This window comes from Scyliorhinus torazame, chromosome 12 (assembly GCF_047496885.1).
Source record: "Scyliorhinus torazame isolate Kashiwa2021f chromosome 12, sScyTor2.1, whole genome shotgun sequence".
In the NCBI taxonomy this organism is placed as follows: Eukaryota; Metazoa; Chordata; class Chondrichthyes; order Carcharhiniformes; family Scyliorhinidae; genus Scyliorhinus; species Scyliorhinus torazame.
The window spans coordinates 199,345,701-199,358,672 of record NC_092718.1 but is presented as its reverse complement, the minus strand read 5'-3'; the positions used below and the strand labels follow the sequence as shown (position 1 = coordinate 199,358,672).

The 12,972-nt window shown below is 39.8% G+C and overlaps 1 protein-coding gene across 2 annotated transcripts in view; it reads left to right on the top strand.

Moving 5' to 3' along the window:
• The first annotated feature begins 3,065 nt into the window (after positions 1 to 3,065).
• gosr1 (golgi SNAP receptor complex member 1) overlaps positions 3,066 to 12,972 on the top strand; it is a 116,081-nt gene continuing 106,174 nt past the window's right edge. Inside the window, exons 1-3 of one of the 2 annotated variants that reach the window (XM_072469650.1) lie at positions 3,066 to 3,177; positions 7,077 to 7,164; positions 10,159 to 10,266. In XM_072469650.1, the coding sequence (XP_072325751.1) occupies positions 7,120 to 7,164; positions 10,159 to 10,266 (153 nt within the window). In that variant the 5' untranslated portion in view covers positions 3,066 to 3,177; positions 7,077 to 7,119. Of the gene's footprint in view, positions 3,184 to 7,076; positions 7,165 to 10,158; positions 10,267 to 12,972 lie in introns of both variants that reach the window. The other variant, XM_072469649.1, reaches the window with a different exon arrangement.

Sequence of the window (12,972 nt, the reverse complement as noted above, 5' to 3'; positions counted from 1 at the left end):
AACTGAGGTCAGTCTGCACTCTGACCTTTCAACTGTAATCTGGAAAGGAGAAAATAGAAATGATCTGGAAAGTGGAAATAGGTTCGGAGAAGCAAAGTCTGAATGCAGTATGAGGAGGAATGCACTTGTTAATCTATTGTAAATTCTAAGAAGCATTTTATCCCACCTTCAGACTGATAGTAACATGATCCGAAATCTGAATAAAAATAGAATAAGAACCAGAGTATTGCTTGGAAGAAGACATTTGACCAAAGTTTTCGTATTGCACTCATCAGGACAATCACAAGAATATGGATGTCATAGGAAACAATGACTTTATACTGTATGAAAAGAGGGTGCTGATTGGTATTGGTGTTGCCAAAGTGAACATACCAATTGATGGTGACTGACAGTTAATTGCCAATCATTGTTTGAAAGTTAAACCAGATAGTTTGACTCTGGTCAGGGCATTGTCCTGTGGAATGAACCAGTGAATGGTAGTGTATTTACATATTCTGTCTGAAAAGAACAGGGCCCTGTGTATTAATATATGTACCTTCTAGTACACACTGCGAGCCTGACTGACAATCTTAAATTGGTTGTCAGCGAAACTTTGAGCACACAGTTATTTAGCTACCATTGTCCAATTTCCGGAATCAACCGGACCTGATGAATACTACACTCCTGTATGCTTCACCCGATGCCTGTGTCTATGTATTTACATTTTGGATCTTGTGTTGCTTTCTTTTTATTTTATTTTCTTTTCATATACTAAATGATCTGTTTGAGCTGCTCACAGAAAAATACTTTTCACTACCTTGGTACATGTGATAATAAACAAATCCAGTCCGATCACATCTAATCTTGGATGCTGTTTTGTGTTTAGCAAGCATGGGCTGGCCCATAATCCTCAGTCTGCACCGGAAGTTGCATGTAATGCCTGTTCTTTGCAGATAGCAAGAACATATACGCCTATTGCGTCTGTTTCAGCTAAACATTCGCTGGTTCATCCCACAGGGCAATGCCTCGACCAATCAGAGTCAAACTGCCTGGTTTAAATTTCGAACAATGCTTTCCAGATAACCATATGTCGCCATTAACATTCTCCATGGCGACACCTCTACTAATCAGGGTCCACTTGCCAACCATTCAGCACCTTCCTCTCATACAGTATAAAGTTGTTTCCCCTTTGATATTCTTGCAAATTCCTGATGAGTGCAGGATGAAAAGCTTTGACAAAATGTCTTTTTTTCAGCAATGCACAAGAAGAGGACAAAACTTGTCAGGAATTTAGAGGCATAATATAAACTTTCCTGTCCCAACTATTGTCATTTTTCTCAATGTAGCTACAACAATATGGCACTTAATCAGATGCAGTCAACCAATGTCCATAGCCTTTTAACCTCTTTAGTATGTCATTAGAAAGATGTTGATGCCAGATGAGATTTTTAATTATGTCCTGATACATAGAGATGAATATTCATCGTTTAGGTCTTCACTGACAGTGTGTTGCTAAAATGGTTATACCATCCTGGTTGCATTCTACTTTCCCAAGCAGTGACTTTGTCGGTGCGGGGAATGTAGAGTGTTGGATTCCCATACAGTCCCCATCAGTGTAAGATTTAAAGTAGGGGGAAAATATCAACCAAGATGTGCAAAATATATCTGCATCTTCATTTTCCCTTAAACTGTCAGCTGTAATGGCATTTCCTGCACTAATTTCAGTGGCAAAGTTGATCATACAGGTACTTTGGACTCATGATCAAACTGTGTAGTGCTCTGGTCAGAATGCAACTTTAGTATTGTGGCCACTTACATCATCGAGATACAAAGATGCAATGAAGAACCACAAGGCTGGTCTTGAGTCTTGGAAATTCAAGTTATGAGGAAAGACTGACAAAATTGACGATTCAGCTTTTGAAGAAGGTCTCCAAATGGCGATTTGAAAATTAGAAACAAGTGAAGGGTACACGGCTTAAACTAATGGGAGTTGCATTTCAGGTTGCTATCAAAAAGCGTCAGCCTTGGATTATTGGCAGCACTCCTCTTCTGAATCAGAAGTTGTGGGTTTACGCACAGGTCCAGAGACTTGAGCACAAGATGTATGCTTCATTGTGATACTGAGAAAATGCCCCATGGTCAGAGGTGTCATTTTAAAAATAAAATGTTAAACTGAGATCCCACTTATCTTCCCAAGTGGGTATAAAGTATCCCATGGTGCTATTCAAAAATCAGGTAAGCTTTCCAGTGGCCTGGTAATATCTATCCCATTTATCTGAGCACAGTGGTTAGCACTGTTGCTTTACAGTGCCAGGGACTTGGGTTCGGTTCACTTTCTGTGCGGAGTCTGTAAATTCTCCCCGTGCCTATGTGGGTTTCCTCCGGGTGCTCCGGTTTCCTCCCACATGTTCCAAAAGATGAGCTTGTTAGTTAATTTGAACATTCTGAATTCTCCCTCCGTGTACCCGAACAGGCGCCGGAGTGTGGCGACTAGGGGATTTTCACAGTAACTTCATTGCAGTGTTAATGTAAGCCTACTTGTGATACTAATAAAGATTATTTTATTATTATTGTTTATCTCATTGCTATTCACGGGAACTGTTGATTGCTAGAAATCATTGAAATTTGCTGCAGCTTTTCCCTGCATTACAATGGAGACTCTATTTGAACTGTATTTATTGGCAAAGGTGCTACATTAAATTTCTTAATTCAGGCAAAGAGTGATCAATATGTGAGATGGAGTGCTGGGTAGAGTATTGGAGGCAACTAAAGCCCTGGAACCACTTAGATGCTGCAACTAGGTGGGGGACCTTCAGGGAAATTCTGAAGGGATGAGCTAAATTGGGTTGAATGTCTTTTCCCAACCACTATTATGAGTTTTGTGATTGATAGCAAACTTCAAATGAACAGGGATTGGAAAGCCGGTTTCATTTAACACCATTCAGATTGCAGGTATTGGGTATGTTACAATATTCTTGGGAAAAACAAGTATAAAATCTAATCCATTTTCCTGCTTGGCAATCAATGTGTCTTTTTTCTCCTTTTTAGATGAAAATTGCTAATCTTTTGCTTTGCTTGTACAGATCTGAGGAAGCAAGCTCGACAGTTGGAGAACGAACTTGATTTGAAACTTGTATCCTTCAGCAAACTCTGCACAAGTTACAGTGGTGCCACAACACGAGATGGACGACGCGACAGGTATAGGTATTACACAGCAATTTTTTTCTTTGTTTTTACTACTCAGTTCTGAGCCCTCAAAAGCAACTTTTGTTTCTCAAACTATTGGAGATAATGAATTTTATGAAATTGTAACTACATTTTAAAATTTAGCAGCTATGCTCTGATGTCTGGAACCTAATTGTAAGGGTCTTGATGGTTTCTGTTGATTGCTAGAAATCATTGAAAAGCAGCATTTTGGGGGGAAAACAGCAACGTGGAAATATACTGTCTTACCTGTCAATATGTGTACTTTCTCCTATTTCAACAATCTTGCTACAGCTGCTGTTCAGTTTCAAAATGTTCTGGGTTTATGATCGACTATTTTATCATGATTCGGCCACAGATTGAGAACAGAAAGATTTGTATCGATTTTACCTTTTGGATTGGGATTTATGAAAGGTTAACTCTGCACTTTAACTTTGCATTATTCTGACAACTATTTTGAGCGTGTCTTCTATCGCAGTGTATTTATCTTTTCCCAATGTTCATCTATAATACCATGTTGCCACAAATTCTGTTTCTACACACCACAAATTAGCAATTCTTTTCTTTTCTTTTTTTAAATTTGATTTATTGTCACATGTATCGAAGTAGAGTAAAAAGTATTCTTCTGTGGCCAAGGGAACGTACACAGTAACTACATAGTAGACAAAAAAATAATCAACAGAGTACATTGACAAATGGTACATCGACAAACAGTGATTGGTTACAGTGTGGAACAAGGGGCCAAGCAAAGCAAATACATGAGCAAGAGCAGCATAGGGAGTCGTGAATAGTGTTTCTTACAGGGAACAGATCAGTTCGAGGGGGAGTCGTTGAGTCTTGTACCTGTGGGGAGGAAGCTGTTCCTATGTCTGGATGTGCGGGTCTTCAGACTACTGTACCTTCTGCCTGATGGAAGGGTCTGGAAGAAGTCAATGCCTCGGTGGGAGGTAATTCACAATTAATTACCGCAAGAAAATAAAAACAACAATTTGCTGCTTCTCTTTTCAACCAGTTGCTTTTCCTCCCCTCAGGAGTGGGAAATGTCCTTTGTTTTCCGCTCCTCTCGAACATTGAGACGAAGCCAACTTTAGTGACCATCCTGTCCTAGTTGACGTTTATTAGCCCAACACTGGCCTGGGGATTAATTAATAATAATCTTTTTATTGTCACAAGTAGGCTTACATGAACACTGCAATGCAGTTACTGTGAATAGGCCCTAGTCGCCACATTCCGGCACCTGTTCGGGTGCACAGAGAGAATTCTGAATTCTCAGCTGGTATGGGAATTGAACCTGCGCTGCTGACCTTGTTCTGCATCACAAACCCACTGAGCTAAACCAGCCACTGAATTTGTGCCCTTCCTAGGCACTGTTGTTCAGTTGGCCATTGCGTTAACAAGCAAATCCACCCGGAACGTGTTCAATGTGTTTTATCTTTAAATGGCACAATGCTGCTGCCTTAGTTCATGCTTTCATCACTTAACTGGGCCAATTATGTCTTAACATTTAGGGAATGCCACAGATTTCTGGGCAAGAAGAATTCTATTGGGAGAAAGACTGCCATGCGGGCATATTAACTTCATTCAGTGGTCATTTGATCCTGATCGTATAGGAGTACTGAACCTTGAGTTTCACTGTGACCGTTAGCTGGTCTCGTTTGGCCCTTCTATCGTTCGATTGCATCCAATTTTTAAGTCTTTTATTTTCTATAACAGGCACTGAACCTATTTTCCATCACTTGAACAGCCCTGTCTATTGTATATGAAACTATTTAAAGGTTTTAAATTAGGGACTGCATTGTGAAGTTAGGGAATGCGACGCTGCTGTCAGAAGTAATTTGTGATGCATTTGACAAAGAAAGCGGGACTTGTGTAGTCTGTTACCATTGTCTACTGCCAATTTTGGCCTGTTTCTTTAGTCAACTCATTTCTGATTAGAATGGCTGATAAGTTATTAAAGTTCATTAGTTCACAGTGCAGTCCAGTGAGCTTCAAAAGCAATCAGATGTAAGCAAGTTTGATGTACAGACTAATCATTTCAGTGCAACAATTGTTCAATTTTGTTCCCCAGATGTAGTGATTCAAGGTAGCTTGGCAGCCGTGGCTCTCATTCTTAACCATTGTGACGTGTTCCCGTTACTTAGTGATCTTCATTGTACAGCACAGATTAAATCAAGAGATTTCCAGAGAGCAAGGGAATCATCACTCTAAAATGAGCCTCCAGTGGGATAGAGTAGAAACAACATTAGCACAATTCAGAGCCTGAGGAGATTCGGGTTAGCAATGGGATTGATGTTTGTGGAAGATTCCCAAGTTGGGTAGCAACATGTAATGCATCTTGATTCCAGGAATGTGCTAAATGCATTACAGGAACCTTAAAGTTTTCATACCCTGCAATTGTTTTCTCCTATCCCCTATTCTCTCAAAGATACTGACTCCATGCTGAGATGCAGTCTCACGAGCACCACCAGTTAAATAGGGCCTTTCAGAGTGACCAACAGTGGGTGTTGGTTATTTCAACCAGTTGTGCCCTCATATCCTCACCCACTCTTTCTAGCAAGGATTGCTACTTTGACTCCCATCTCCCAGCCTAGAGCTCAAGAGGCCAAACATAGCACCATCTGAGCTTCCCTGATAAGCTGGTTCAGCTCAAACCAAGGATCTCCCTGGCCTGTGCGCCTTTGTTGGCGCATCTATCCTCTCAGCCACTTCATTTTTTTAAAAATTGTATTTTAAAAGCGATAGATTTAAAACTGCTATGTCAATCGCTTGTGGAGTTTCCCATTATATAGTTGTCTGCTGTCTACTTTAACCTGTTCTACCTGTAGGTGGCACAGTGATTTGAGGTTTTTCAATTTTAAGCTTTGTTAAATGTGATAACAAATCTCGGGGACAAATCTGAGCAAAATGATGCCTGTTTAGAAATGATTGTCCAAGTCGATATTTTACAAGTTTTTAAAATTGCAGCTTTTTCAGACTTCCAAACAATAAAGAGATTCAATTATTTAAAGATATTGGCACTTATATAGCTTTTAACTTCAGTATTTGAAAAGTCAGGCCTTCTCATTAGTTGATAAATCAGAGACTGTTTTGGGGCAATCTGGGCACACTGAGGAACATTTTCATTCCCTTCAACTGTTGAAGTAGTTTTCTTGTACCTTGATTCAATTATCGATCTGTCCTCCAACCGTTCTCATTTGAAAGCTAGCGCCTTATGATTTATTTTGTAGTGCCACGGGAGATCAGCTTTGTTGTCCCCTTATCTGAGATTAGAGGGGATGCAATGAAGGTTCCCCAGATTGATTCCTGGGATGTGATTTGTCCTTTGAGCAGAAATTGGATAAATACATGTTCTCTGGAGTTTGAAAGAATGCAGGGTGATCTCGTAAAAATGAATACAATTCTTGGGTTTTGACAAGGTAGATATGAGAAACTTATCTCTGACCCAAGTTCAATTCCGGCCCCAGGTCACCGTCCGTGTGGAATTTGCACATTCTCCCCGTGTCTGCGTGGGCCTCACCCCCACAACCCATAGATGTGCAGTGTATGTGAATTGGCCATGCTAAATCGCCCCTTAGTTGGAAAAAATTGAATTAGGATTCTACATTTTTTTAAAAAGGTCAATAGATATAACCAGCTTTTTAATCAAATGGACACCATATTTTTTTGATGTTGAATTGGTTTCATTGATATTATTTCATGCAAAAAAGACTTGATTCAAAATTCCATCTCTTAAAGACACTGCATTTTCTATGTCAATAAAATTATTTTTCCTGTTTATATACTTGGGCAGATTAACAAAGTTAGTACTTTAATGGCACTTAACGGCAAAGTAAATTTTATATGGTCCTATTTTTTTTTTTGTATTACTGTGCTAGTTTTGCTTTTCTTTCCAGTTCTGATACAACACCTCTTCTTAATGGATCGAGTCAAGACAGGATGTTTGAGACGATGGCTGTGGAAATCGAACAGTTGCTAGCCAAGGTGAACTTGAACCTCCAGTCAAACATTGCTATAATTAAACCTTAAGAGTAGTTCCGGTCTCTCCATCATTGTAATGCTAATTTTTGATGATTACTCATTAGTGCTGCTCCTCCCTTAACAAACTTCATCTTAGACAGAACTCCATGCCTGTATTCTGTTCTGTAATAAACTTGTATTTATCTTTCTCTCATACCAGTGTTCACATTTCCACCTTTCCCCAACAAAATCAATTACTTCCAAATTCTCATTCTCTTCGAACGTAGGAATTGGCGGATGAAGATCAAGGTCCATACTGATAATTGCAGGACACATCATTAATGGAGCTATCCACATTTATCATCCCTGCGTCCCAGTTCACACCCCTCATCAAGTCTTTGAGTCTTGACTACTGTGTGTAGACCCAGTTACCCATCCCACTCTACCACCATCACCACCCGACACTCTGAAATAAAGTGCACTGCCTTATTTAATTCCTCCAAATTTTCAAAAGCATCCTAGAAGCATATGCTGTGCTTTGTCCATTTCCCTTAACTTTTCCCCCAATCCCTGCTCACTGTTTTGATTTCTCAATCCTATTCCCTCCCCTTTAGCAAACATCTTGGAATATTTAGAATGCTATACAAGTGGAAGTTGTTTCTTTTACAAAGTTGGAAATGCTAAGCCCACTTTTTCTCATTCACCTTTTGCTCCATGCGTCTTTAGGCCTCCCATCTCTGCCTGCAGTGCATAAATAATTAACTTTGACAAGAGATTTTGTGAAGTAACCTTAAACAAAAGTTACAGTATGTGACTTTGATTTTACCGCTGCTGCACAGTCAAATTTCAGGTCTTAAAATAAAAGTCAACAAAATGCCACAGAAATATGTCAATGGCTAAACTTCTGAGAATGTTATTAGCAAAAATAGCTCAAGAATGATGAAAATTAGTATTATCTGAAAGGTCTAATTCCTGAGTGGTGCATGTACTGTTACAAAGCTTACATTTGATACAAGAACTGATATGACAACTGAAGCAACTATTTTACAATGTAGGCTTTGCAGCTGTTTTTTCCCCAGGGCCTCTGCACTGTTGCCGCACACCTAAAGATCTAAACCCAGCTGTGTCACTTTACGCTGTCGTGTTTCCCTTCTGATGCTCTCAAGGCTCACCTTGTTATTATCAATTGCGTAAACATGAGAGCCACATATTGTCCATCACCATTTGTGTAGGGCACTCGCAGCCTTATTTGGACTACGTGTATTGACACCGCTATTACCCATCTGATTACCCATTGGATAATGTTTTCCATTCAACCACACCTGGAGCCCACTGCTGTTAAGTGACAGGGATTGATTTCACACATACAAACATCCAGTTTAGATTTTGCAACCACCCCTTCATATCCTGCACTTTGAAGAAATAATCAATTTCTATTGTGTAAAATAAGTATATTTAGGACCGTGCGCCATCAGCTTTTCAAATTCTCTTTGAGTCACTTGTACTTATAACACAATCTTTTAACCAGAAGAAGAAAGGTCTTGGCTTGTCTGAAAAATAATTTACATAAGCGATAGAAAGCAAGCAGGAGCTGTGCATATTCTGGGCTCATCTTTTCTGCCTCTCCAATCCCAATTCATCGCCCAAAATACTTTTGTCCTGAATTGACTTCATGCATCTTTATTCCAGTGTGAAAGAGTTCCAAATCATCAATATAAGACAAAGGAGCAGAATTAGGCCACTCGGCCCATCGAGTCTGCTCTGCCATTCAATCATGGCTGATATTTTCTCATCCCCATTCTCCTGCCTTCTCCCCATGACCCCTGATCCCCTAATATGTCTGGTCTTTTTTCACTTGAAAACACATCAGTTGTGCTTCAGGTGCTGAGCTCAGGGTGATATTTCAGATTTTTACCCCTTTTTAAAAAAAAAAAATCAAATGTTAGAAAGAATTAGAGAAAAATAATTGGTATTTAAGCAGCAGCTTATCGCATCTCTCAGGGAAAAAAAGGCACGTCACCTAATGAAGTTGCTTTTTGTTATGAGGTGACTGGTTATTCTGTTTTTGTTGTTGGGAGAAGATAACCTGCTCTTTATACATGAAAGTCATAGAGTTTTATAGCACAGACTGTCGTGGGATATCAGCCGATGGCAAGAGGAGCTTCAGTTACACATCTCCTTCCTGAACTTGTGACAATATAGAAATCTGTATTGAAGTGCGAGCCTAGTTCAGTGTTCTGGAGTGAGACTTAAACCCATGATTCAGACACTTCAGATAAGAATGCTACCAAAGGAGGCAGCCTGACCTATTAATTGATCTGAAGCATCAAATCTTTTTGTTTCCCTTGCCTGTGATGCTGCCAGACCCACTGAGTGTTTCCAGCGATCATAGTATTTTGCTTTTGTAATTTAAATATCCATTTATTTGTGCCATCACCCTTGTCATTGCGGGGCCCATTAGAAATTAGCTAGGAAACGTTGTTGAATCCGTTTAGGAGTGAACTGGATTAATTTGAATACTTTGGTTTTGGGATATAAACCTGTATGCTCCTGGTTTATACAGTGACCATGGAAAGAAGGACTCCCTGCCGCTATGAGCTGACCACCAGGAAGTATCAATGATATTTAGTCCAAGGCTGAGCCTATGCGAGTACCCCGTGACTTAGGCTTCCTATACTTCACTGAGTGGTAACCAGCTTTTCCTCGGCCGATCTCCACATTAACGTGGCTGCAATAGAATTTACCTTCACACACATGTGCATTGTTGAATATTCTACTTGATCAACATCTGCTTGCTGGTATGAACATAGGACTTGGGACATTTTTTACTTGTCTGTATTCTTAGCAAGAGGAATGCTGTACCAACTGCAGTGTCTAAACAGGAAAGCTAAGGTAGAGAGGACATTGAAAATGAAGGTGTACTACTTCAGAATTCTGAGTCAAAGTGCCAGTACAACGAGCACCTGTGTTATTTTTGTATATACAAATCTCAAATGTTTTATTTGTTTTTGTCTCCAGCTCACAGGAGTAAATGACAAAATGGCAGAGTACACTTCAACCCCTGGCGTTACATCATTGAATGCGGCACTTATGCACACACTACAAAGGCACAGAGATATTTTACAGGTATAAAGAATCTTCATTAAATTGTACTCTGGTCTTAATGTGAAAGTACAAGTATTTTATTGATGGGACAACCCATGATGTGAGGAAACATGGGTATATCTGGTTTTCCTCTCCAAAAGGCAGTGACTTGTTTTGGTTTCATTATGTGGGAATGGTTGCCCCATAATCCTTCATACCTCTCTCGAGTACCAGGTATCTTTCTGTCTCTTGACAGCCAATATCTATAGAGTCCCTTGAGTGCAGAAGGAGGCCATTCAGCCCATCGTGTCTCCACCAACCCTCTAAAACAGCACTCTTATCTATGCCCACTTCCCCGCCCTATCCCTGTAACTCCATCTAACCTGTACATCTTTTGGACACAGAGGCGCTGTGAGGTAGCAATGCTAACCATGGTGCCACCCCTAATGCTATAATCCACTGCGGTTTTCCAAAACTGAACCTTATTGCTAATGGAAAAATTGAATGGATATTTGGACTCTGCTCATGGCTTTTACAAAGAGAAATCGAGGCTCGGCCTTGGTATTGTCACTTCCTGCCAAAAGCAAAATCAGCAAAGTGTTTTTGTGAATTAGATGTCATCCATCTTAGAGTTAGACACCTGATTATTCACCTGAGGAAGGAGCAGTGCTCCGAAAGCTAGTGATTTGAAACAAACATGTTGGTCTTTAACCTGCTGTTTTAAGACTTCTTACTGGGTTTTTAAAGAGAGACTTAGTGATCAATATGTCAGAGTGGACTCCTGCACAGCAGGAAAAGTGACCTTAAAAGTTTTCTTAGCTCTTTTAGTCATGTGTTTGTGGGAATGTAGTTCGATTGACCAGCAATATGTTTTTGCAGGATGAAACATTTCTAAGAGAATTGATTTTAAGCCACCTAAAAATGTGAGCCATGTAATAGGGAAAATGTGGAAATGTCAAACAGATGTGTTGAAGGTGTTATCTTTTTCATTTGGGTTTTGCTGAAAGTAGGATGTATTTAGCTTAAAGCCGCCTCAGTATCGTAAAGCAGAACTTATGGGCATCTTTATGATACATCTCAATGATTTTCTATGGTGAAGTTCTGTGGAATCTTGTTATAGATCAGACCATAGGGGAATTTAAGATTTGAAGTCAGACATTGGGGGGGCATTTAAATTTTCTACCACGATTGGGGGCTTCCACATTAATCAGAGGAGGTGGGAAGTAACTTTGAATCGACTAGCATATCTATAAAGAATCTTATCCTAATAATCGGACCTGGTTGTCACAGAAAGGTGATCTTGCATCCAATAAAGAAGCAGTTAAGAAGCTTTATTGATCGGGAGGCACAGTGGTGCAGTGGTTAGCATTGCTGCTTCACGGCGCTGAGGATCCAGGTTCGATCCTGACCCCGGGTCACTGTCCGTGTGGAGTTTGCACATTCTCCCCGTGTCTGCGGGTCTCAACCAACAATCCAAAGATGTGCAGGGTAGTTGGATTGGCCACATTAAATTTCCCCTTAATTGGGGGGAAAACAATGAATTGGGCACTTAAATTTTTTTTTTAACAAGAAGCTTTATCGATCAATTAAAATGGCTATTTACTCAGACGAGCCGATGTCAGTTATGAAATATTGGAATTAAAATTATGATGAAACACTACAAATAAGGAGTTATTGAGGAAAAATAAAACATTAAAGAAATTAAATTCTGAGAAATGCACACAGGTTTTCAGCCTTGGGTGATCCAAAAGAAATTGGTCCTTTTTAGTGATGCTTCCTATGCCAATCTTCCAAATGGGTATTCGGTTTATAATAATTTGGGTAGGCAAGAATGGAACATATTGTCACTTGGTCTGGGAAGCCAAGAAAACAAAAAGGGTGGTTAAAGTACCCAAGCTGCTGAAATACTGGCTCCAGTCGAAATGATGGATATGGGATTTTATTTTGCAGGATTTCTAGCCAACTATTTACAAGTGATAAGTGACATTCTGAAAAAAGTTTGCCCGTTGAACGCAATGACGATAGCTGTTCCCTTTGGGATAATAATTCATTCAAAAAATAATGTATCTGAAAAAAGGTTATAGAATGACCTTGTAAGTGTAAAATTAAAGTTAGAGAGTAAAGAGGTCTTGGGGCAGCACAGTGACGCAGTGGTTATCACTGCTGCTTCACGGCCCCGGGTCACTGTCCATGTGGAGTTTGCACATTCTCCCCGAGAGTGCATGGGTCTCGCCCTCACAACCCAAAACGGTGTGCAGGCTAGGTGGATTGGCCACGCTGAATTGCCCATTAATTGGAAAAAAAAGAATTGGGAACTCTAAATTTAAAAAGAGATCTCTAAGGATAACGTATGGGTGAATGCAAAACACTAATTATAGAACTGCTTTACAAAAAGCTCTGCTTGCTTGAAGAAGTTATTGGAAGTTCTAAAAAGGGGGCGGTCTAGTATAAATGGTTAAATTAAATATGGAAAATCTGTTTTCCCTGATCTATAATATTTGTCTCTTGTAATTATTTGCACGTTACAAAGTGTTTGTTTTAAAGGCGTATCTGTTAATTGGATTGTTAACCTAACCCGATGAAAGGCTTTGTTTAATTGAGTACTTGAAAAGGGAGACTGCTGGGGCACTGGTGATAGGTAGCTGACATTCATATATAATGCTGCATTTTGTGAACTCAACCCCATTATCAAGAAAAGTATTGGTACTGAGTTCCATGTTTCATGGCTTGGAATTTTAACACATCATC